This window comes from Salminus brasiliensis, chromosome 21 (assembly GCF_030463535.1).
Source record: "Salminus brasiliensis chromosome 21, fSalBra1.hap2, whole genome shotgun sequence".
NCBI lineage: Eukaryota > Metazoa > Chordata > Actinopteri > Characiformes > Bryconidae > Salminus > Salminus brasiliensis.
Genome location: NC_132898.1, coordinates 3,370,101 through 3,391,931, shown reverse-complemented (window position 1 = coordinate 3,391,931; position 21,831 = coordinate 3,370,101). Strand labels below are relative to the sequence as shown.

The 21,831-nt window shown below is 45.5% G+C and overlaps 1 protein-coding gene across 2 annotated transcripts in view; it reads right to left on the bottom strand.

Moving 5' to 3' along the window:
* Nucleotides 1–21,225, bottom strand: part of slc6a6b (solute carrier family 6 member 6b) — a 30,867-nt gene extending 9,642 nt beyond the window's left edge. The window contains exons 1-10 of one of the 2 annotated variants that reach the window (XM_072665907.1): nucleotides 21,036–21,225; nucleotides 13,000–13,229; nucleotides 12,397–12,531; nucleotides 8,755–8,989; nucleotides 7,584–7,716; nucleotides 5,231–5,365; nucleotides 4,142–4,245; nucleotides 3,886–4,010; nucleotides 1,812–1,924; nucleotides 120–257 (exon numbers count right to left, since the gene is read on the bottom strand). In XM_072665907.1, the coding sequence (XP_072522008.1) occupies nucleotides 120–257; nucleotides 1,812–1,924; nucleotides 3,886–4,010; nucleotides 4,142–4,245; nucleotides 5,231–5,365; nucleotides 7,584–7,716; nucleotides 8,755–8,989; nucleotides 12,397–12,531; nucleotides 13,000–13,228 (1,347 nt within the window). In that variant the 5' untranslated portion in view covers nucleotide 13,229; nucleotides 21,036–21,225. Of the gene's footprint in view, nucleotides 1–119; nucleotides 258–1,811; nucleotides 1,925–3,885; nucleotides 4,011–4,141; nucleotides 4,246–5,230; nucleotides 5,366–7,583; nucleotides 7,717–8,754; nucleotides 8,990–12,396; nucleotides 12,532–12,999; nucleotides 13,230–16,072; nucleotides 16,099–21,035 lie in introns of those variants that run through there. The other variant, XM_072665906.1, reaches the window with a different exon arrangement.
* Between the last annotated feature and the right edge of the window lie 606 nt (nucleotides 21,226–21,831).

The window sequence follows — 21,831 nt, the reverse complement described above, 5'->3', positions numbered from 1 at the left end:
TGGTCATAAAGTATTGTCATATATTTGGAATGAGGAAGTTCATGATCCCTGGTTTTCTCAGGTGTGTGTCAGGTATGCTGTTCTACACAGTGCAGAACCGTGGTTCCTCCAGTACTTACCTTAGTGACCATGGTAAGTCCCAACAGGTAGCTCACAAAGCATACTATAGCTATAAAGATTTCTCGACGGTAACCCTTCCGTAGGAAGGATGGATACAGATCCACCAGTGATGTGATCTGTCCTTCCACTTCGACAAACTGCAGGAGTGAAACACAGGGAAAGACGTTAGCTTCTTCTAGAAACTGCTGTAGAAAGTTCTACAAAGTTCTTGCTTAGATGACTGTACAGATCCTTTACAGCAGGTAGGAGGTTCTTGTACCTCATGCATCTCTTTTACCACGCTGGTTATTTACTAAGCACCCTAAGCACTAAGCACCTACTAAACAGTTCTGAAGGGGTTAAAGGTGGTCTTCAGAGGTCTTCATCACCCCAATGAACTCTTTCTGTATGTAGGAGTGAAGCTGCTTATTAATAAAGTTCTGAATCTGAAGCTCATCAGAAAATGAAAGCCCTCATTCTAGAGGCTGGAGCTGTGCTTTTCCTGAACGGCCCATGGATTTCCCAACTTGATGTTGTCCAGTGCAGCTATGCTAATTCCATTTCAGAGAGCCAGATTCAATTTAACTGGGCCAGCACCACACCCAGCTCAGTAGCTTCCCTGGTCAAGCGAGCCCACTGACTTAGCACAGTGTACAATTTCACCAGGACAGTGAAATGCGATAGTGCAAGACCCCCGCTGATGCAAGACTGAGCGGATGCCAACCGTTTTTTTCTTTTCCGCTTGTGTCACAACTTGACCGCTCCATCTGGAGATTAATGTTCGGTGCTTGTAAACATATCTGATCCTTATAAAAAAAAAATATCTTAATTTAAAACACAGCGGCTACTTTGGGAGAATACAGAAGCAAGGCCAGCAAAGCTAAAAAAGGCTAAAAGCTAATGCTAGGCTGACCATAGCAGGCACCGATGCTGTTATCCAGTCTAAAGGTGCCTCTGGAATGGCTAATAGCTAACGTTAGGCTGATCCAATGCAGTTATCCAAGGCGAAGAAGCCTCTGGAGCCTGAAAAGGATGAAGGCTATCGCTATACCGACCGGCTATAACCCCCTGTCTAGTGCCGACTGGACACTGAGAGGACCAGGCCAGGCTAGGCTGTGCTGCTGCGGGTCATCACAGTAACACTGACCAGCTAAAATAAGCAGAGCTCGAGCACTTTGTCAAAGGATAAGGTAACAGGGTTGTAAATAAGCTAGTAAAATGGGGCATTTTTCACCCCAACCAATGTCTCACACACTATATGTCCAAATGTTTGATATGTCCACCCCTCTTAATGAATGCATTCAGCTTCAGCTAGACAAATACTGCCAATAGAATAGGATTACAGATAAACACAAACCTATTGGCACCATGCCAAATGCCGGGTGTAGGCTAGTGCAGTACAAAGGGCCCAGCAGCATTGAGCTGTGGAGCAGGGGACCTACTGTGTTCTCTGGAACGATGGATGGTGCTCCATCCAATTTCTGATCTCATTAACCCTGTTGTTGCTGAATGCAATCAAATCCTTTTTCCATATTTACTAGATGTCCCATTACATTTGTCCATATGGCATATTTACTATTTATACATCAAACCTAGAACCTCCACTGTACTTACTAGCTAAAAAATACTTCGCTTGGCAACAACCTGCCTAGAGCTAAGCGGGAGTGCTGCACCGTAAAGCAACCCCTGCCAACTGTTTGTGCTACACTGACCTGACTGTCGAGACCCAGTAGCAGAAGCATGATGAAGAAGAGAATGGCCCAAAATGTAGGCAGGGGCATCATTGTCACAGCTTTAGGGTAAGCGATGAAGGCCAGGCCGGGACCTAGAAGGGTAGAGAAGAGAGAGGGGGGAAGGGAGGTGGAGAAAGGACAATTAGCGACGCTAGTCACTCGCACATTTTGATCCATGCTGCTACATCGCGCACAGCAGCGCGGACCAAACCGAGACATAAAGAAAGAAAAACAAATATGCCGTGAGAAGATCCTAGATCTCGAAGCAGTTAGGCCAGGCAAACTACTGCCGGTGACTCGAGTTGCAGGTGATTAATCTTTACAACACGGTTAGCATCTTGACTGCAACTAATTTTTGCTAGGCTAAGCAACTTTACAGCAAATACATCAGCTGGATATTATACATAAAAACTCTACACAATGGTCTGAAAGACTGCACAGATATCAACAACAACAACAACAACAACAACAGAGATAAACAGGGGGCTTACTAACTGCTCAGGCTATTCTCTTTCCTGACAACACTACTGCAAAAGCCTGCTGCTAGCCTAGCCTAGCCTAGCATAGCATAACCAGTTGAACACAGGCTGGATGAACCAACACTGACCAACTGCAATCATATAGCATTGTTTGTACCAGCCCAAAAAAACCCAAAACAGCCATACAAATGATATGACGTCTACGTCTCCAGGTACAGAATAAGGCGTCCCTCAGGGGTCAAGTCTCAGCATAAACAAACCCCCCCCCAAATAAACCAAGGCAAGATCTCGTCCTCTCCCAGAGGAACGTCTTAGGAACGTCTATTCACTTTGCCTTGTTTACCTCGTTTCACTGCTTACCTTTTGTGTTGCATAGTTAAATAATGATACGCTCAACACAACAGTCCTAGACCAAAGCTCTCTCTGGAGACTCCTGGAGCTACAGTATGGCATTAATCACGTTCTTCTGCACAGCAATTCCAAGTGAGCTTTAAATCAGATGCTGTGTTCTCTAAACACTGGGTTAAAGATTTATTCTTGCTACACAGCGTGCAGCGAGCTACTCCGGGCTACTCAGAGCCTCCTCAGGAGAAAGGTCAAGGTAGAAACAGCACTGCAGACGACTAAACTAAACAATGAGAAAAAGGGAGCCAGTGAAACAGGAGCTCGTGAAATCAGTCGGCCCGTCGGCCAAATGTGGCACCTGCGACTTGTTAGCTTAGCACGGCAAGGTGTACCAGAGGAGGAAGTGAATGGATGATACAAAAATAAATAAATAAATAAATAAGTAGGTAAGTAAATAAAACCCCTAATGGAGAGAGCATGCGAAATGAAGAGCTTGATAATTGAAGATCTTGACAATTGTCCAATAGGGTCTACAGGATGGAGGGAAAGAACCAATAGGATCCACTTGGAACAGGAGCCAAACATTTCCCAACTAGAGAAATTAAAGTGAGACAAATACAGAAGCACAGAAGCCCAGCGCTCCAAACAAATCAATTAATCAATCAATAAATAAGCGAATCATTAATTTGCCCTGTACATTGTTGCTCATCAACGAGACGTTTTTCTTGGTACGTTTCGCCCTCAAATATCTGTGGAAACAGGTCGGAGCAGTGCTCACAGGGCTGTTTCAGACTAGCTGTAGACTCTTCATGATTAAAGTGGACTGGACAAGATCCAATCAAAAGATCAGCTCAGTTTTCCCAGGGTCTCCATGCACGTTCTCTCAACAGCGCTCCACTGTTTGTTTGGCGAATCCAACCAGAGTGAGCATCGCGGCTCCCAGACGATGTATCCCATTATAGTCTACATCCTCGGCTTGTTTTGTTCGTCTGTTTATTAATTTGATTGACAAATCTGGTCGAGGAGCGTCTGATTGCCTAAAAAACCTAATTCCAAACTACTCGCTGCCGATTTCACACTGGCGTCTCCGATTTTGTCGTTGTTGTTTTCTACAGGACTGAGCAACTCTTTCTGATGTTTATTTTTTTAGTAGATTTTTTTTGCTGTTGTTTGTTTTTGTTTTTTTGAAGCAACAGTGCCCACCATCACTGCTGCTTTTACCCTCGTACCTGACTCTGCCACATCGGCAATGTCCACCCCTTGCTCTTGTGCCATGAAGCCCAGGACGGAAAATATTGCGAAGCCAGACACAAAACTGGTAGCGCTGTTCAGGCCTCCCAGCAGCAAACAGTCCCTATGTCACACATATGTCATGGAGCTTGTTAATTAACACAAAAGGAACCTACGTCCCCACTTTTTTTTTCTTTCTTTTTTTTTTTTGGACTATTCCCACGGCCCTCCCACCCCCGGGTCGCGGAAGCTCACCTGTAGCAGTTGTACTTGTACTTGTTGTAGCTTCCCAGGGACGTCATCGCTCCCAAACAAATGGCGTAGGAGAAGAAAATCTGTGTCCCGGCGTCAATCCACACCTGCGCAACAGGGAGGAAGTGTAAAGCCACTAGCGTTGCCGATAAAATCATTAAAAAAACAAAAATACATGAACCTATTGGCACTATGCCAAATGCCAGGCCTGGGCTTGAGCGCTACAAAGCTCCTCGGCACTGAGCTGTGGAGCAGTGGCACTACTGTGTTCTCAGGAATGATGGATGGATGGATGGATAGCGCTTTTAGATAAGTAGCTGGGGAGCTGGGGGTCCGATGCCCTGACCTTGCAATCAAATCCTCCCTGCACAGTAGAGTAAGGCCACTAACGCTTGACCACCCATACAAATGATATGACGCCTATGTCTCCAGGTACAGAATAGGGCGTCCCTCAGGGGTCAAGTCTCAGCATAAACAAAAAAAAACCCAAATAAACCCAAATGAACCAAGGCAAGATCTCGCTTCCGCCCCCAGAGGAACGTCTATTCACTTTGCCTTGTTTACCTCGTTTCACTGCTTACCTTTTGTGTTATATAGTTAAATAATGATACGCTCAACACAACAGTCCTAGACCAAAGCTCTCTCTGGAGACTCCTGGAGCTACAGTATGGCATTAATCACATTCTTCTGCACAGCAATGCCAAGTGAGCTTTAAATCACCCATGAAAATCTCACGATTATAATAAGTGAGGAATTAATTATGAGTTATCAAAAGTGCCGGATCATCAGATGTTCAACCATGGCTTCCAGTTTGTGTCCATTATAATGGCATAGCAGCACCTCGTTTCTGTATCTGCAGCAGTTTTACAGGAGAAGGAAAAAACCTTCCTAACTTTCAATGGAAGTCAGTGTAAAAAGATTTCATTTCAAGTCATTTTGGAGCGTTTCTATTGGTCCGTTCATCATGGAATTTTGACACGATGTTAAGAACAACTACCGCATTCACATTAAGTCAAAAAGTGAAATACGAAAAAATAAATAAATGACTGTGCAAGACAAACTAGCAGCTACATGCCAGCGGGAAGGCCTTACTTCAGGATCTTCCAGGCGGGTGACGTTCGGATACAGATAGAACTTGATGCCCTCGGCTGCCCCAGGAAGGGTGACACCCCGGACCAGGAGGACAATCAGCATGACAAATGGAAAGGTTGCTGTGATGTAAACAACCTGACGGAGGAAAACACAGAGGCACAGATTAGGAATAATGATGATGGTGATAAAATACAGATTTTGAAGTGAAAATTCCTGGCTTGGAAGAACTGCATGTATACTGTAAGCTACGAGAAAAGGACCACAAGTCTCATTTTTTATGTCCTTTTAATGTCCGCAACGAAATATGATGTTTTAGTGAGCGTAATGCTTTTTAATGTAGTGTAAATTCCTCATTTTGAGATTATTATAGTAATATATATGATCAATTAACAAAGTTTTAATGAAATCTTATTTGTTTTTAGTGATTTTATCTAATAAAAGGGTCATTTTCCTTGTTATTGGCAGATATTTTTGCTTAATTTAAGAAATAACAGATAATTCAGCTATTGATAAGAAATACAGCTGGAAGCAAGCAGAATTATCTTTCACACTTTCAATAAATAAAGTTAGAATTAGTTAAAAAAACAAGTAAAAATGTAATAAACATATCTAAAATATAATAATATATATATATTTTATCAACAATCTGAAAATGAGAGCTATTCATAATTTAGACTTCAGAGGATTTCACTTGTACGATACACTTTAGATCCAAATGTTTGTGCACACCCCTTCTGATGAATCAACCTCTACTGCTGACAGAGATGTACACACACACACAGCTTGTCTAGTCCTTGTCTAGACCAAAAGTCTAATTTTTAATGTCCTCCAGGGAAGCACGCACAGTGTGAGCGGAGCCACTAATTGGAGAGAACTTGTTTTCCACTGTTTTGAAACTACATCTGACCTAAAATGTACAAATTGACGGTGTTCCTGCCAGAGCAAATGAGAACCGCTGTCCGTTTTACTCCTCAGATTGCGATTCCTTGGTTTGCGTGGTCTTCTAACAGTGACCGCAGCGTGGAGGACTGCACAGCTCAGCCTCTAGGCCAAAAAAACACACAACACTCCATGCTCCTCTCCAACGAGAGCGTTCGCTTCGGTTTCACGGTTTCTGCCTCCTGGCTGTATAGTAAGCCTTCCACTGCCACTAATACGGTCATATTGTGAGCAAGGCGGATATCTGAAGTGATGACATCGCTGTCGATTTCACGCGAGCCTGAGGAGCACGATAGATCAACCTGAGGCAGGCAGTCGCTGCCATATTTACAACCGTGAGCTCAGGGGAGAGACGTTCACCCAAGCCCCAGCAATCAATAAATGGGGACATAAGCCTCCAGACGAGGCGGCTTTGGATCGACTTTGTGGTCAGCCGTCTGCCCGTGGTTGCTCTGTCTAGCAGGAACATGCTTGCTGTCATTATCTTCCACATTAATCTTCTGGGGAAGGGTTGTGTTATGTTTGTGTTTAACGTCTGCTGAAGTGTGCTCAAGAAACTCTGCAGGTATGCGACGAAATATGATGTTTTAGTGAGCGCAATGCTTTTTAATGTAGTGTAAATTCCTCAATTTAAGATTATTATAGTAATATAAATGATCAATTAACTCATTTCTAATTAAGTCTTATTTGTTTTTAATGATTTTATCAAATAAAAGGGTTGTTTGCCTTGTTATTGGCAGATATTTTTGCTTAATTTGAGAAATAACAGATAATAATTCAGCTATTGACAAGAAATACAGCTGGAAACAAGCAGAATTATCTTCCACACTTTCAATAAATAAAGTTAGAATTAGTTAAAAACAAGTAGAAATGTAATAAAAATATCTAAAATATAATATATATATATATATATATTTATTTATTTATTTTTTAATCAACAATCTGAAAATGAGAGCCACTATTTAGACCTCAGAGGATTTCACTTGTAAGATACACTATAGATCCAAATGTTTGTGGACACCCCTTCTGATGAATCAACCTCCACTGCTGACAGAGATGAACACACAAATAGAGAAGTACTGACCAGAGAATAGGACTCTCTGGGGCAGACAGATAAGCATGAATCTATTGGCAAATCTACGAATCTATCTGGGAGGCTAGAGGGGTATAAAGCCCCCCAGCATTGAGCTGTGGAGCAGTGGAAGAACTGTGTCCGCTGTAATGATGGATGGTGCTCCATCCAATACGCTTAGGAGTTGGGGAGTTGCAAAGGACAAGTACCTGCACCATCCTGACCTCACTAACTCTTTTTCATACCCTTGATTTCAAAAGAAACAATGAGTGAGAGCAGGTGTCCCAATACTTTTGCCCAAGTGACTAAGCAATGACACGGATTGCTTCATTAGTTGCTCACCTTGCCTGTTGACTTCACGCCTTTCCAAATGCAGAAGAAACAGATGACCCAAACACCAAGGAGACACAGAGCCAGGTCCCATTTGACCGGGCCCACTTTCTCAATGCCGTCAGAGATACTGAGAACGTTGCGCCTGTGGGGTAACATGAGAAACTCTTGAGCCATTTCAAGAACCACAAGAGCCTTCGCTTCAGATCAACAAACATCACGTAAGCAAGGAGCTCTGAGCAAGTCTGCACAAGAGGGAGGACGTATCTGCATGGAGGCCTGATACCAATCAAAACAACCGGTCTGATGAAGTAGAGCCGATGGGGCTAGTTTATGACTCCAGCGCCAGCTTCAGCCGGTCTCGTCCAGCCCCCTTTACTGTGTAATTACTTTATGCAAGCTGAGGAAAACCATGCTGCTGACCTAGTCTGGCAAACAGTGATTAAAAAGAGCTCGACGAGGGCGAAGACATGCGTGGCTGTAAAGGCGATGTCGTTGAAGGTTATTGAGGTCACCTGCTGATGGAAAATGTGCCACATTAGCAGGATCTCCTATGATGTAGCACTTATTGTTGGGGAGGGGGGGTGTGCTGGCAAGACCCTGGTGATCTGATATGCCAATGCAGCATCGCTAGGCAGCCGACACTCGGAAGAAAGGCAGCCAATAGGCAGCCTATGTGCTTGCCGGATCCCCAGCAGATTTAGCATCCCCAGCAGTTTAGCATGTGCTGGCCGGCATCACAATGGAAGTGACGAGGGGAGAGAGCGCCATCTACCCACCCAGAGAAAGCACGGCTAATTGTGCTCCCCCGGGCTCCGGCTGCTGATGGCAAAGCAGCATTTTTATCTGCATGGAATTGGAGTCAACCTTTTAGCCAATCTGAACAGCAGGATCTGAAGACGGTACACCGCTGCCATCTAGTGGTCAGGGTTTAAACACAACACTAACTGAACCACTGTCTGCCACCAATCTTTACATGTAAACTATTCATTTAAAATTAATACTGCAGTTTTGAAGAATTGATTTGATATATATTAATATACTAATATTTCTGATATTTAGGGGTTATATGTTAAAAAATATTATATCACAATATTTATTGCAATTGCAGACCAAATTCCCCACCCCTATTTATCATAATGCTAATGTTAAGGCCGTATGCCTGTCCAGTAGGTATACTCACTCCCAGAACTCAGTGACCGGCGAAGTGAAGTTGGTCGCGTTTGCAGCTGCCCAGAGGGTCTTGTTCTTGCGGAGTGTGTCCTCGACACAGTTTTCTGTGTTCCATGGATTATTGCAGCTGGCCCAGGGAAGCTCCGGCTGAAAGCACTGGAACAGGTAGTACAAACCCCAGGCCAGGATCACGATGTAGTAGATGTTCAACAGGGAAACGATCACAATGGAAGCGTAGCCGATACCTGCATGGAAAAAAACAAAGGTACCAACATCAACAAACAGCTATTACAGCCCGAGCAACAGCGCACTCAAGGTGTCCCGAGGTGAACGTTGTCAGTGGGGAGGCTGGGAGTTCTTCCATTACTTTACTCGTTTTGCTCCGGTGAAGCATTAAAGTGGGGGACAGAGTTCCCGTACGAATGAGGAACAAGCTTTCCTTGGAATCCTCAACTGAGCAACTCCCGACTGGTCAGTAAGCGCACTGTTTTCTGCTTATTTTGACGTCATTTGATGCTGATTTTGGTTTCAATAAAAAACAACGCACAGCAGAGCAGTTATTTATTATAATGTTTACGACTGAGGTGCTAAGTAGTAAGTATACCAGCAGTACTTGCCACAAATTACTTAGTAACTACAATAAAGATAATAAGTGCATAAGTTATGTATTTATACGAAAGGAATCAAAGTCTGGTTAAAGACGCTTTCTGAAGTCTGAGGCCCCGCCCACGTCTGGATATTTTAAAAAAATTAAAAATCTCCTCTCCGTCTCTAGCAGCATTTCTGAAAATCTCTTTATCCACAAAACACCTCAAAAACGTCCCTAAAGCCCAGTAGGTGGCGCTAATCCTTCACAAAATTTTATATCAAAATCATCAAAAAACAGGGGAACAGCCAAATTAGACATAATTAACTTTCAAAAACCTCAATTTTAAATTTTTCGGAATAGTTTGTGCAATGCTTTAAAGCAGCATTATGCAAGAATTGTTTTTTTCCGCTCCTGGGCTCCCCCTACAGTTGGGGAGCTCATTTAAAATATTTCATTGACAGCTAGCTGTAGACATGAATTTGTGGACAAGCTGAGAGATCCTGAAGCGCTATCTGAAGGTAAAGGAGCATGTGGACTGAAGTGGTAAAATCATATTACAGGATTTTAAACTAATACGTCTCAACTTACGAAGGTTTACGCTACAACATAGGTCAGTAGCAGCAGCATTTCGGCCTGGAGTGGCAATGACAGAGACACCATTCTCCCTGTTACAGTCAGTGGAGCATCTCCATGATTCTGAAGCTGCTGTTTTAAGGTACAAATTTGACATAATGCTGCTTTAACTGCTTTAATATTCTCATAAATTGGCGTTTTCTTATCTCCTTCAGCAGCAGTTCTCAAATTGTGGCACTACCGCAAAAAAAAGAAAGCGGTCACATGGCCTAGCCGAGTGTGGGAGGTAGATAGAGGCATTCATGTGACCGACTTCCTTTTTCCTCTCAGATCAGGTGAGCTGGATATGAGACGCCGCGGTTCGTCAGTGTCAGAGCTGTTTGCCAGCTGTCTCAGGTTGATGACTCTTCTGTTTCAGCTGTTCTGCGTCCTGGCCGACAAACTAATTAGCGGCCGCTGAAGGTTCTGTGTCCGACCTCGCGTTGTTTCCACCAGCTAGCGAACATGGAACATCACTGTGCAAACAGAAACTGCATGTAGCGGCAATGGCTGCTTCTTCTAGCGGCCCTGACAGAGCAGTAACTGACAGAGAGCGGCTGGAATTAATAGCTTGTTGACATCACGGCTCATGGTGACCGGCTTTACCATATAAATAGGACTTTTGGCCTACAGCTCGGAAAAAAATAAACCCAGCGCATATAAGAGAGTGTGACGGTGAGAGGGGAGAGGAAAAGAAGGAGAAATGGAGAGAAACAGCAGCCGCTGTCTGTTGTGTGCTCTTCAGCACTTGCACTTGGTTGAGGTGGCTCTCATTGCTAGTCATCTCTTTCATGTTTTGCCGCTCTGCTGCTATGGCAACACTGAATTTAGCACACTCTGTACACTGCACGCTCGGGTCTCAAAGGCTGGGTGCGAGTGAGTGAGTAAGTGTGTGTGTGAGTGTGTGTGTGTGTGTGTGTGTGTGTGTGTGTGTGTGTGTGTGTGTGTGTGCACTCGTGAGTAGGTGCAACTGAATGTGCATTCCGAAAGTGTGTGAGTGCATTAGTCAGTTTGGTGCATTTAGGAAATTACATTTCATCAGATTCCCTCCAGACTGCTTCAGAAATAGCTCAGAGGATTGTGACTGCAGTGAGAAAATAGCTTCTACACTGTAAAACATGCAAAGTCAGGCCAACCCAAACGGATGCGGTGTCTGATCACGGAGCGTTTTTGAAGTTAACTCATCGTAGTTTAGTCAAACTCACATTCTCGACTTCTGCATCTCGGTTTGCTCAACAATCCATATTGACCTGAGCCTCAAAAGCATCAGCAAACACCAGTAAATGAGCTGCAGCTGTAACTCATTAAATACTGTATAAGATTGAGAGTTTAGTCTGTGGCTCCGCCCCCCGCCCCCTTTGTTTACTCCCACCTGCAAGTTACAACCCCTCCCTATCACATGACATCTCCAGACTGGGAGGCTTTTGACAAGATGGAGCGCTGAGGCTTTGCTGGGATTAGAACTTGATGATCTCCTCACACTTGACGATGAGCAGCAGTTAGACCGTAGGGCCGGCCAGAGTCTAGAGCTGTGAAGTTACACTACATAAAGAAAAAAAACACAGTCTTCAGACTCAGAAATCTACATGAGGTCACAGCTCTGGAGTGGAGCAACTGTCTAACTGCCTGCTTGTCAGGAGACTCAGGAGATCATCAGTTCAAATCCCTTTAGTGCCATCACCAGGAGTCCCCTTCTCATTCTATGTGATATTGGGAGTTCTAACCTGCAGAGTGGGAGTAAAGAGTAAACGGACTGAGGGGGTGGAGCAGTGTTTATTCAGATTCAGCTGCATCTCCTTTACTGATGTTTACTGTGATTTACTATTCTAAGAGTCATATCGACCAGGAATGAGAAAGGGTCTTGTCTGGCTAATGATTCCTTCCCTTATTTGTTGTAAAGGCCTGTTTCCTGCACGGCTCGTCTCCTGAGGAAAAGGTGTGGATATCCTTACTGCGCTGAGCTTTCCTTTATTGTCTGGAAAGCAACTAAATTGTAAGTTCTGGCATGCTGGGGTATTCACCCAACTTCCTATCCTCTGAATATTGAACGGAGGTGACTTCCTGAGAAGGAGCAGGTGCAACATGATGATCTGTTTATGATGGTGATTAGATTGCTGCTACATTTCTTACACTTCTCTGCTTCCCACTTTTCCTATTTATGTCTACCATACTTCTTATATTCTAGATTTATTATTATTATTATTATTTGATTTACTCATAATTGCTCTTTGGGTGTAACTGGGACCTTGAGATCGCAATTTCGTCCCACCCCAAGTACCACATGTGATACGAATGACAATAAAGTCTAAATCTTGTTATACTCAGTCTATCCTCGATGGCCAAATGATCAGCCAATGGAATCAGTCGATTTTGCTCCTAAAAAAATGACATCAAGATATTACTTTGTGGTGTGTTCAGGCAAAGCCTTTTTTAGTTATGCAGGACACTCACCAGTAAAGATGGGGCAAAGTTTTTCCCAGCAAGTGATTCCCCCCTGAGAGGTGAACTGGCCAAGAGCCACCTCCAGGAAAAACACAGGCAGGCCTCCGCCGAACAGGAAAATGAAGTATGGGATGAGAAAAGCACCTAGGCATGAAGAAGACACAAGGAACATCTTGATAAATGAGCTTAATTCCACTAATCATTAAATCCCATCAACTACATGCACAAATGATTGACTATGAGCTCTAACTGAACCTCAGTCAACCATTACAGTGTGAACCTCCTCTGACACATCCTCTTTCTCTGCTGCTTCCTGTCTGGGCAATCAAAGCATGCATGTTTCTCCAAATATGGACTTGTGGAGCTCACGAGACGCGACCTAGCGCCTCCTGAGCCTATTAAAGATACGCAAATGGATCTGATCCCCGGAGCTCCTGCATGATTCACAATGTTTTGATCTTGAACTCGGATTTAACATGAATCATTCAGCAGCTCGCTTGAACATAATACCGGACTTCATGACAGGTTCTGTTAGGGCAGATTCGCCAGGATTTGAACCACAGGCTTCTTTCATCATTATTTCACGGCTTTGCAGAGTGAGATCGGACTCACCTCCACCGTTCTTGTAGCAGAGGTACGGGAACCGCCAGACGTTTCCTAAACCGACGAAGCCCCCGGCCACGGACAGGAGAAAGTCGAGCTTGCTCGCCCACTTCTCCCGCTGCGGGTGCTTGCCCTCGGCCTCGTCCTCGGGACGGGTGCCGGGGCTTTTCCCCGGGGACGGCTTCAGGGTGTCCTTGTGGAAGTCCTTCAGACATTGGAGCTTCTCTTTTTGTGCCATGCTGTGGAGAAGAAGGCATCAATTATTCAGTCACTCATATCAAACTAATGCTTATTATGAAGTCATGAAGGCGTGGTCAGGGTGGACTCATGTTCTCTAGAGAAATGCCAGGTTTTTCCATTTGCCAAGAAATGCTACAGACAATAAACAAAGGGGACATTTGCATTAACCTCAAAAACACATTACGCAAGGTCGAATCCCGAACAATGCTGCTTTGCCATCAGCAGCCGGAGTCTGAGAGAGCACAACTGGCTGGTTAATGCTTAAGTTGGGTTTGAGGGGGCGGCTACCTTTGCATGTATTGTAGGAGAAATGTGCTAGGGGAGCCACAGAGGGGTGGGTTAACAGGCAGTACCAAAAATGGGAGGACAAAACTTTTAATATAATAATAATAATAATAATAATAAAATCCTAATTAGCATAAAACTACACCATTCCTTCATGATCCCCAACAAGAACCTCTGGGGTTAACCAGAGTTAAGGAGCTCCAGACTTCAATCCCGTCTGCACATCAAACATAAACATGGCTGGATTCCAGCCTCAGCCGTGCCAGAAGAGACCTATATGGAGGTGGCAGGCAGTCAGTAAGACGCTGGTCGGCAGGAACGGCTCTCGCTAAGCTGCTGCAAAGCTGTAGTGAGGTTTTAACACAGGAACCTGTTTCACAGCGCTCTCTCCGAGCAGCAGAGCGGCAGCCTTTCTGCAGTTGAGCATTGGTCGGATGTTGCAACGAGACGGAGACAAGACAGAACTGCTCGAAGGACAAGAAAGAAAAAACACACACACACACACACACACACACACACTGGAGGAGAACTTCATTCAAGCAGAGAGCGCGCAACACGTGTTGGGAGTGCTCTGGCCCTTTAATTAACGCAGCGTTTATGTGTCAAGGCACTATTGAAAGAGGGAATTGTTATTACTGGCTCACGGTGTCCAGTTTCAAAGCCTGGGCCAAAGCGCACGGTGGAGGAGCCCGAATGCGATTCCAGTGAGCCAGATTGCGATGTCAGAAATGCGCTGGCGCCCCTACGCCCGGGTTCTTTTCAACTTGGCACGGATAGAACAAACTACAGCCCCTGCAAGGTCGCTCTTTTAAAACAGCTCCTTATTTTTCTTTCCCGAAACCGAAGATCGAAATCTGGTGGAAATGGTGGGAGGGAATCTTGGGAATGGTGGACCAGAATCACTGAATAGAATAGAGGTCCGGGGAAAGTGTGGAAAAGTACAATATCCAAGGGCCAGGCCGAGCCAGGCCGGGCCGGCCCTGAGGGACAATGGGGACGGCCAGCTTGAAAGCACTTACTTAACACTCCTACTGTTTAACATTCACGAGACGCGGAGAGGCGAATGGCGGTGACCCCTTGCCGAGGCGCCGAACCCGATACATACAGTGGTACACTGGACACCAGTGCCCTTGATGTTTGAGTCAGCCTTTGCTTTTTCGCTCGAGCGCTGGTTCATTACGTATTCATGGCGAGGAGTCCTCCAGACAGCGATAAGGAGCTGGAGGTTGAACCAGACGAGAAACCCAAACGGAAAAAGCCTGTTGTCAAAACAAAGGCATGCGTCGTGTTGACTAAATACAGCCCCACCGAGCATAGCCAGGTGGTGTCATCGAATTTACACCGAACACGCTCCCGCAGATCAGACAGACGGAGCGACCCTACGAGAACGTCCGGTTACACAAGCGACGAGTTAAAGTTCAGAAAAGTGTCCCGTCCGCACGCCGGCTGCCGCTCATCCTAATTTGCGGGGTCAAAGCTGTACATTTCAGAGGCTTAGCAGCTTTCTACAGCTCAAACACATTACATTACGTAAGCAAGCGAAATCCTTCAGCGCCCAGATCCTGTGTCCTTGCTCGCTACTCCGATGCAGGCGGGAAAAACTTGCTCGGCAGGGAGTCAGAAACGAGACGCTGATTAAAGAGGAACTCCGGCGAACTTCCATGTTTTTTTGCCCGCATGGTTGAATCGAATCAGTGGGATGTCAACGCAGTCGTTCGGACCGCTGCGGTTTCTAGAGAAGCTTACCCCGGGTCAGAGCTGTTCACAATGCTAGGTGAACGGAACCAGACGTCCAATGCCTTTGAATGTGGCGTCACAGGGAGCTATTTCAAGGCTACGGGTAGGCTGCCCAATGCCCGAGGCGCTGCATTTTGATTGCTGGGGAGGAGCGGAACATTTCAGAGTGTTGTCAGGCGAAATTGTCCCCTCGGCACCACTTAACCATCCTCAACATTGCATATTATTAAACTCAGATGACATGTAAATTCAACGGTGGCTTCAATCCCTGGTTCCTATTACCACCACTGTATGGAAATCAGAGCTGGTAAGACTCTCTAGATCAGCGGACACCACTCTGGATAAGTTTGTTAAGGGTTTCAACCATTGCATTGTGCAAAAATTGGGAGAATCTTAAAGAAATTACGGTTAAAAAGCATTAAAGATTAAATACATGTACTACAAGTCATAGCAAAAGCCTTTTAACACCATTTGAAAATGTAAATATTTATGTTTTAGGTGTTATCCAATAGAAATAGCCACAAATAAGAGATTTTATGACCAATCGCAATAGAACAGGGTTTTATTACTATTATATTAAGCTATAATGGATTTCACAGCTCTACTCTAAATGGTACACACAGAAATCGAACTTGTCCACTTCAGCAACTCTCTATTTCGACAACTATATCAAATGTATCTCTAAAGGTTCAAAGTCCAAACCCTTTCAGCCCAGCGCTCCTGTCAATTCGCTCAGCTATTTAATAATCGCTTCCCTCCCAGAAACCAGCACCGGCAACACGTCGCAACAAGCCATTCAGTCTCGCTCCCCTGCACTTACATTTCCTTCATGGCTGCGTTAGTTTGGTTGGTGCCGCTCTCTCTCCGTTGTCACCATGCCTCGGCTGCCACAGCCTAAATGTCTACACAGCTCAGAGTAAGCCCAGATTGACAGCCTGACCCGCCCCCCAGACTAAGACAATTAAATGCAATCAGCAGATTGGGCTCGGCTTTGGAGCCGGGGCGAGGGGGCGGGTGGGAGGATGACACTGGGACTGGGACAGTAAATTTCCACTCCCCAAAAGCGTTAGTGGGATGCCTGCGTCCGCTGGCTCTTGCATGTGCCGCCAGCCACTTGTGGTAATCCGACCCACGTAGAAGTGGGCTCGCCAAACAGGAGCGACGGGGCAGCCACCACCCTCAACCCAGATACAGCGACCCCTCACCTCTGTTTCATTTCACTGGAACTGCCCATGGACCGCTGTCTATTTAAACCCGCTGTTGTCATCCCGTGGCTCCTAATAGCTTTTCCAGTAACACTGGACGGCTTGGCTAAGCGTCCGCTGACTGGTAACGGAGCATTCCAGAGTGTGGCTGTCGCTTCAAGAATTCTAAATATAAGCTGATGGTTTCTGATCCTCTCAACTGGTGATTAGGATGATATTATAGACCTTCCTGACCGGACGGAATGATTGGGGAGGCCAGGTAATAGTGCTGGGTAAGACTTAGCCTGTTTTCCAGCCTGGCTAAATAAATGTGTACTCTGAAGCTGGCCAGCCAACAGCGTAGCCTAGGCAAGGTCCAGTGCATTTGCATAAGCGAAGTGTGGCCGGTGACAAAACAGCCATTGTACGGCAGGGGCTGGCTGGCTTTTTCCTTCAAGAAGAAAAACCCCCCGAATTGCTGTCGAAAAACAGCCCCAGCGTTGTGGCCTACTTTAAGGGGGCTATAAAAAGTAAGTGCGTTTTTCAAAACGGGCTTAACACTTTAGGCTACAGCTGAGGAAGCAGAGCTGCTCGGAGTCATTTGATGAAACATCATCTCAGGTTTCCTCCTTCAACACGCTGCTCCCCCTTCAGTCCGGACGAAGAACAGAAGACAGGGAGAGCCGAGCGCTCCAGGAAGCCCCTAATTAGAAGCCATTTGCACTCCTGAAGTTATAGGTCAATGAATCGACCGAAACGTCAAGTCACAACAGCTCCTTTTCGCTCCGCCTCATTGCCTGCTGCCGCTTCGAGGGCTTTTTTGTAAGCCGTGGACGACTTAGTCATGCAGCTGAAGGGCTGAGAGCGCTTCACTGTGGTCTTGGCTGCTGAGGGAGACTTTTCAGGTCCGGCATCCACGTGAGGCCCCGGGGCTCGTTACGTAACTCCTATTTTAAAGCATGTACGTTTCCTGAGGGCACTTAAGTTAAACTCTTCCATCGCTACGCACAGCGGCAACTCGAGGGCTTCCGGGTCTTGACCACAAGCTGCTGCTCTTCGCAGGGAAGGGGGGGGGGGGGGGGTGTTGCTTTGAAGAGACACCAAACTTGTGCAACTCGTAGATTCGAGCAACCTGGCGGCAGCGGTGACAGCAGGATGTGATCTGCGCTGGTTAATACCCTTGGGTAAACTCCAGTGCCTGCCCTTTGTCCAGCTTCCACTAGCCCTCTCCAGTGAGCGCCATCAAATCGAATGCTAATGATAATGTAAACATGCTAAGGGGCTTAAAATGGACCAATTTTGACCATTAACTAAATCTTCTGGAAAACAGAGGACACTGCCCTTGCGTCACAGATAAGCCACCCTGCTGACTCCCTGGCCTTTCTTCGGATTTCCATTCAATTCGCTTCTCAAACAGAATAGAGGGAATTTGGGTTAGTAGTGCGGGTTAATCATTTGTATGTGGCTGCTTAAAAACGTGGGATCGAGGCCAGTGTGGCGGTTCGAAAATATAGATATATAAAGTAAGGGAGATACGTTGGTCTTTATTGCCTCCGTCCTGCTGAGCCGTACTCAAACCGGTGCCCCCAAGAATGCCCATCCAGTAATAACCTTGGATTGCAACCTGTAATGACCCAAACCTGCACTGGCCATGACCCCTCTTATCATCCTGTTTATCATCCTCGTGAGCCGGACAGCGCATGCTTAGGTCTTGTTCAAACAGAAAGGCTACAGCTAGTGTGTTTGCCACAGAAAGATTCAGCTCAATTATTACCGAAATGGCAAGAGCTGAAAAAACACACTACTGTCCTCAGGTCTGCTATCGTCCTCAGCTTCAGCCTTAGCTTCCCCCCACGTCAAAAAACCCAAACTGCAGCTCTGCGACGGCTCCCACAAAATCCAGCTTAATCCACCCTGCCATCAAATCCACCCTCAGAGAAGATCGGGTGTCTTCTGCGGCCACCAGGAACTTTCATTCCTCCTGAACCTACCATTAGGCTAATGTGATACTGAGCAGCTTCTGTACCAGAACACTGGTACACAGGATACTTGTGGCGAGCCAAAAGAAACCCAGAAACATGCCAAAAAGTAAAGCAAGTCTCCCTGGTCTGACGACAAGGCGCTCTTTCAGGGATTACCTGTCGCGGTCCACCCCGTCCCCCAGCGAAGACGTGGAATCGGAAGCGTCTTGACGGTCCAGCTTGACTTGAGTGTTTCACGGCTGCCAGAAGGAGAATGCTCCCGAAACCATGCCCAGCTCAAGAGTAGGGGTTCTTGCCACATTGTTGGGCAGAGGGGCAACCCTTAAATCGCCTCGAGGGCAGAGAAAGGAGGGGGTTTGGGGAGGGGGTGGGGAGTGGACCTGGACACTTAACACTTTGGGATTTGACTCATTCGTGCCAAAAAGAAGAGAAAACACACTAACAGTGCTTGAGAGTGGGAGGAGATGCCTGCTGACTGCTTGATGATGATGATGATGATGATGACTACTCTCTAGGGTTACTATGTAGGCTACTGAAGCATGTACATATACACACATATTCATGGGTTAAGGTTTAGAAATGCTCCAGAAAGTGTGCTAGGTGGCCAAATCGGCATCACAGTGGACCTTCTGGAAGAGAACCTGGTAGGTCTTCTAGAAAAAGGTTCTAGATGGGTTCTCCAAGGTGCAAACCATGGCCTTTAGGTCCGAATATGTCCATTAAATGACGACTACGCCCATTTTCCCAGCAGAAAGTGGCAAGACAGGGTGTATAGGGTCAACGTAATGCACAGTTATGTTATTTAGAGCCATACCCTTGAGAGTACCTCTGGACCCTACAAGGTGCAGATCAACAAACCATGCTCAAATCTCAAATCTATGGTTCAAAGTCCACAGTGTGAATATTTCCACCATATAATGGGCATGCAGACTGACCGTTCGGTCTTCTTTTCGGTCGGTGTGATCTTTTCATGGCTGGATTTAAAAGTACAGGTGCAGGCCGTAGCCTACTTCCCCTATCTTCGCATTTCCTCATTTATGTGAACTCTACACGCAGAGTTTCCCTTCTCGCAATCTTACCAGTGGTTTGAATGACGTGTTGATGTTTGCACAGCGCCAGAATGAAAGCAGGGCTTCAGTATGTTGGTAGGCAAACAGTTTAGTCAGGCTTAGATAAGTAAAGTGACTGCCACCACTGTACACAGTCTACTGTGGCATGGGATATGGCCTCAACACAAAGGTGCTTTGAGTTGCGGTGATGTTTAATCTCGCGGGACACAGGCACAGGACTTTCACAGCCCATCATCAGGAGGAAGGAATGGGGAAAGTCATTCCGATGAGTGTAGGGAAGTTGTGAAGTTCTGGCACAGGCTTACTAGCCAGATGGCTTGGATGCCGAAGATGCCTGATAGATAAGGTTAGCAGGGATCGTAGGAGCCCATTAAAGTATCCTCACGAGAGGATCTCAACAATTAAATACTTCTAAACAAATCTGAACAAGTATCTACAGAATCGCAGCCACTAGCTACCATCTTCACACACACTACATTAACAGCGTTAAAAACAAGCCCTGATAGAAGCGCCGTGAAGCACTTTTTCGTTTCCCACCCGTATTCCGACCACAGCGCCCGCCCACCTCGGTCTTGGATTGGCTAGCAGCTCACACTCCTGCGCTGCGATTGGTTGGCGGCCGCACGGTGGCTTTCGCTGACGCGCTCACAAACAACACGAACTGTAGGCCACTCACAGCGAGGGGGGCGGGGCTTGGGCGGAATGTGGGTGGGAAACGAAAGAAGTCCGTTGACAACAAACTGTAGCTGTAGGGTTAAGGTGGGAGGAGGGCGAGTCCGCTTAACAGCACGAACAACCACGAACTTTAAAACGAGCTTTTAGGCGTCTGAAATGGTTCCTAATGGATTTTCACTTTAATTTAATTTAATTTAATTTAATAATAAATTTAAAAAAAAAAAACGTTCAACTTTTATTTAAATTATTTAAAAGCTGGATACGGAGACTCGCGGCGACGCAGCTGCTCTGACGGCTGTTTAACATGAGCTGTTAGGAAGTCAGCGCTAACTTAGCTACTGCAGTGAGCGAGCGAGCTACTATTTTTGCTCATCCTTTCGTTTAAGTGGATGAAACCTTCATCTGGCTGCTCTGTGGTGAGCCAGGCTGCAGGTTATAGATTAAGAAAACCCCAAACGTGACCTTATGTGCACCCTAAACCCTGCAGCATCAACAGGGCGCGTTAGAGCAGCGCTAGAGCTCAAGCACATATGGATCAGCATCAGCCACCAGAAGCCGAGAAAAGTAGCTAGCTAACGTTCAAGAGAAAAAACACATAAAAAAAAACAATAATATTAATTAGAATATCCACTGCAGCGGAAAACAATGTGCAAGAAATTAAAAAGAAGTAAAAAGCGTGAAATAATAATAATATTAATAATAATTAAATAAAAATAAGCGCCACTTCCTGGATGCTATGTCAAACTCCCGCACGTGGGAGAACTCAAAGAAGTCAGAATTTGTCAAAAACGGCAAAATGATCATTATTATTTTTTTTAATAATTAAAATGACACTCTAAGATCAAATTATTACAGTTAGGATGATTTCCTACCTCAGATGTTTTTTTTTCCTTTTATTCCTTTAGAAGTGACTCTGCTGTGTTGTCCGTCGTCTGCTCGTGAATGAGAACCGTGGCGCTAAAATTTAATTTATAAGCTCTTTCTTTCTGACCTTTGTCTCTGAAAACGGGTGACCATCAGACAGGAGCATGAGTGGAAAAACACCGGCCTGCCTCCCCGAGCAGCAGCAGAGCGGCTTCTTAAAGACGCAGCGCCCCCCTGTTCACACACACACACACACACACACACACAGCGCGCTCCGGCTCCGCGCGCGTCTCTTCCTCCGCGGCAGCGCGCATGCTCAGATCTCAGCGCCTCGCTTTGTAATGTTAGTGGTGTTTTTCATTTTATTGGTGTTAAACATTAAATTGTGAACTTCTGCAGCATCGGTGGCTTGGAAAAGCAACGTAGATATGTTCATATGCTAAATACAGTCGCATGCAAAAGTTTGGACACCCCGGGTCGATTCACAGGTGCTTTTCTCAGTGTAAATAAGGCCCTTTCTCCACAGGGCTACACTTCAGCACAGTGGACAGCAGAATGACCGTGTGTTCGCGTCATTTCACATGTTAAAAGAATAAAACAATAAAAAAATATTTTATTTACAAAATTAAATGTATCAACATGTCATGTTTCTTTTGTCTAAAATGTTAAATAAAAAAAATAGGTTAAAAAAAATTGTGCTGTACTATTTGCAGATTCTTTTATATAACATTTTGGTTCATATATTTATTAACTTAAATAAACAACAACAAAAACACACACACACACACACAGGAATATCCACCG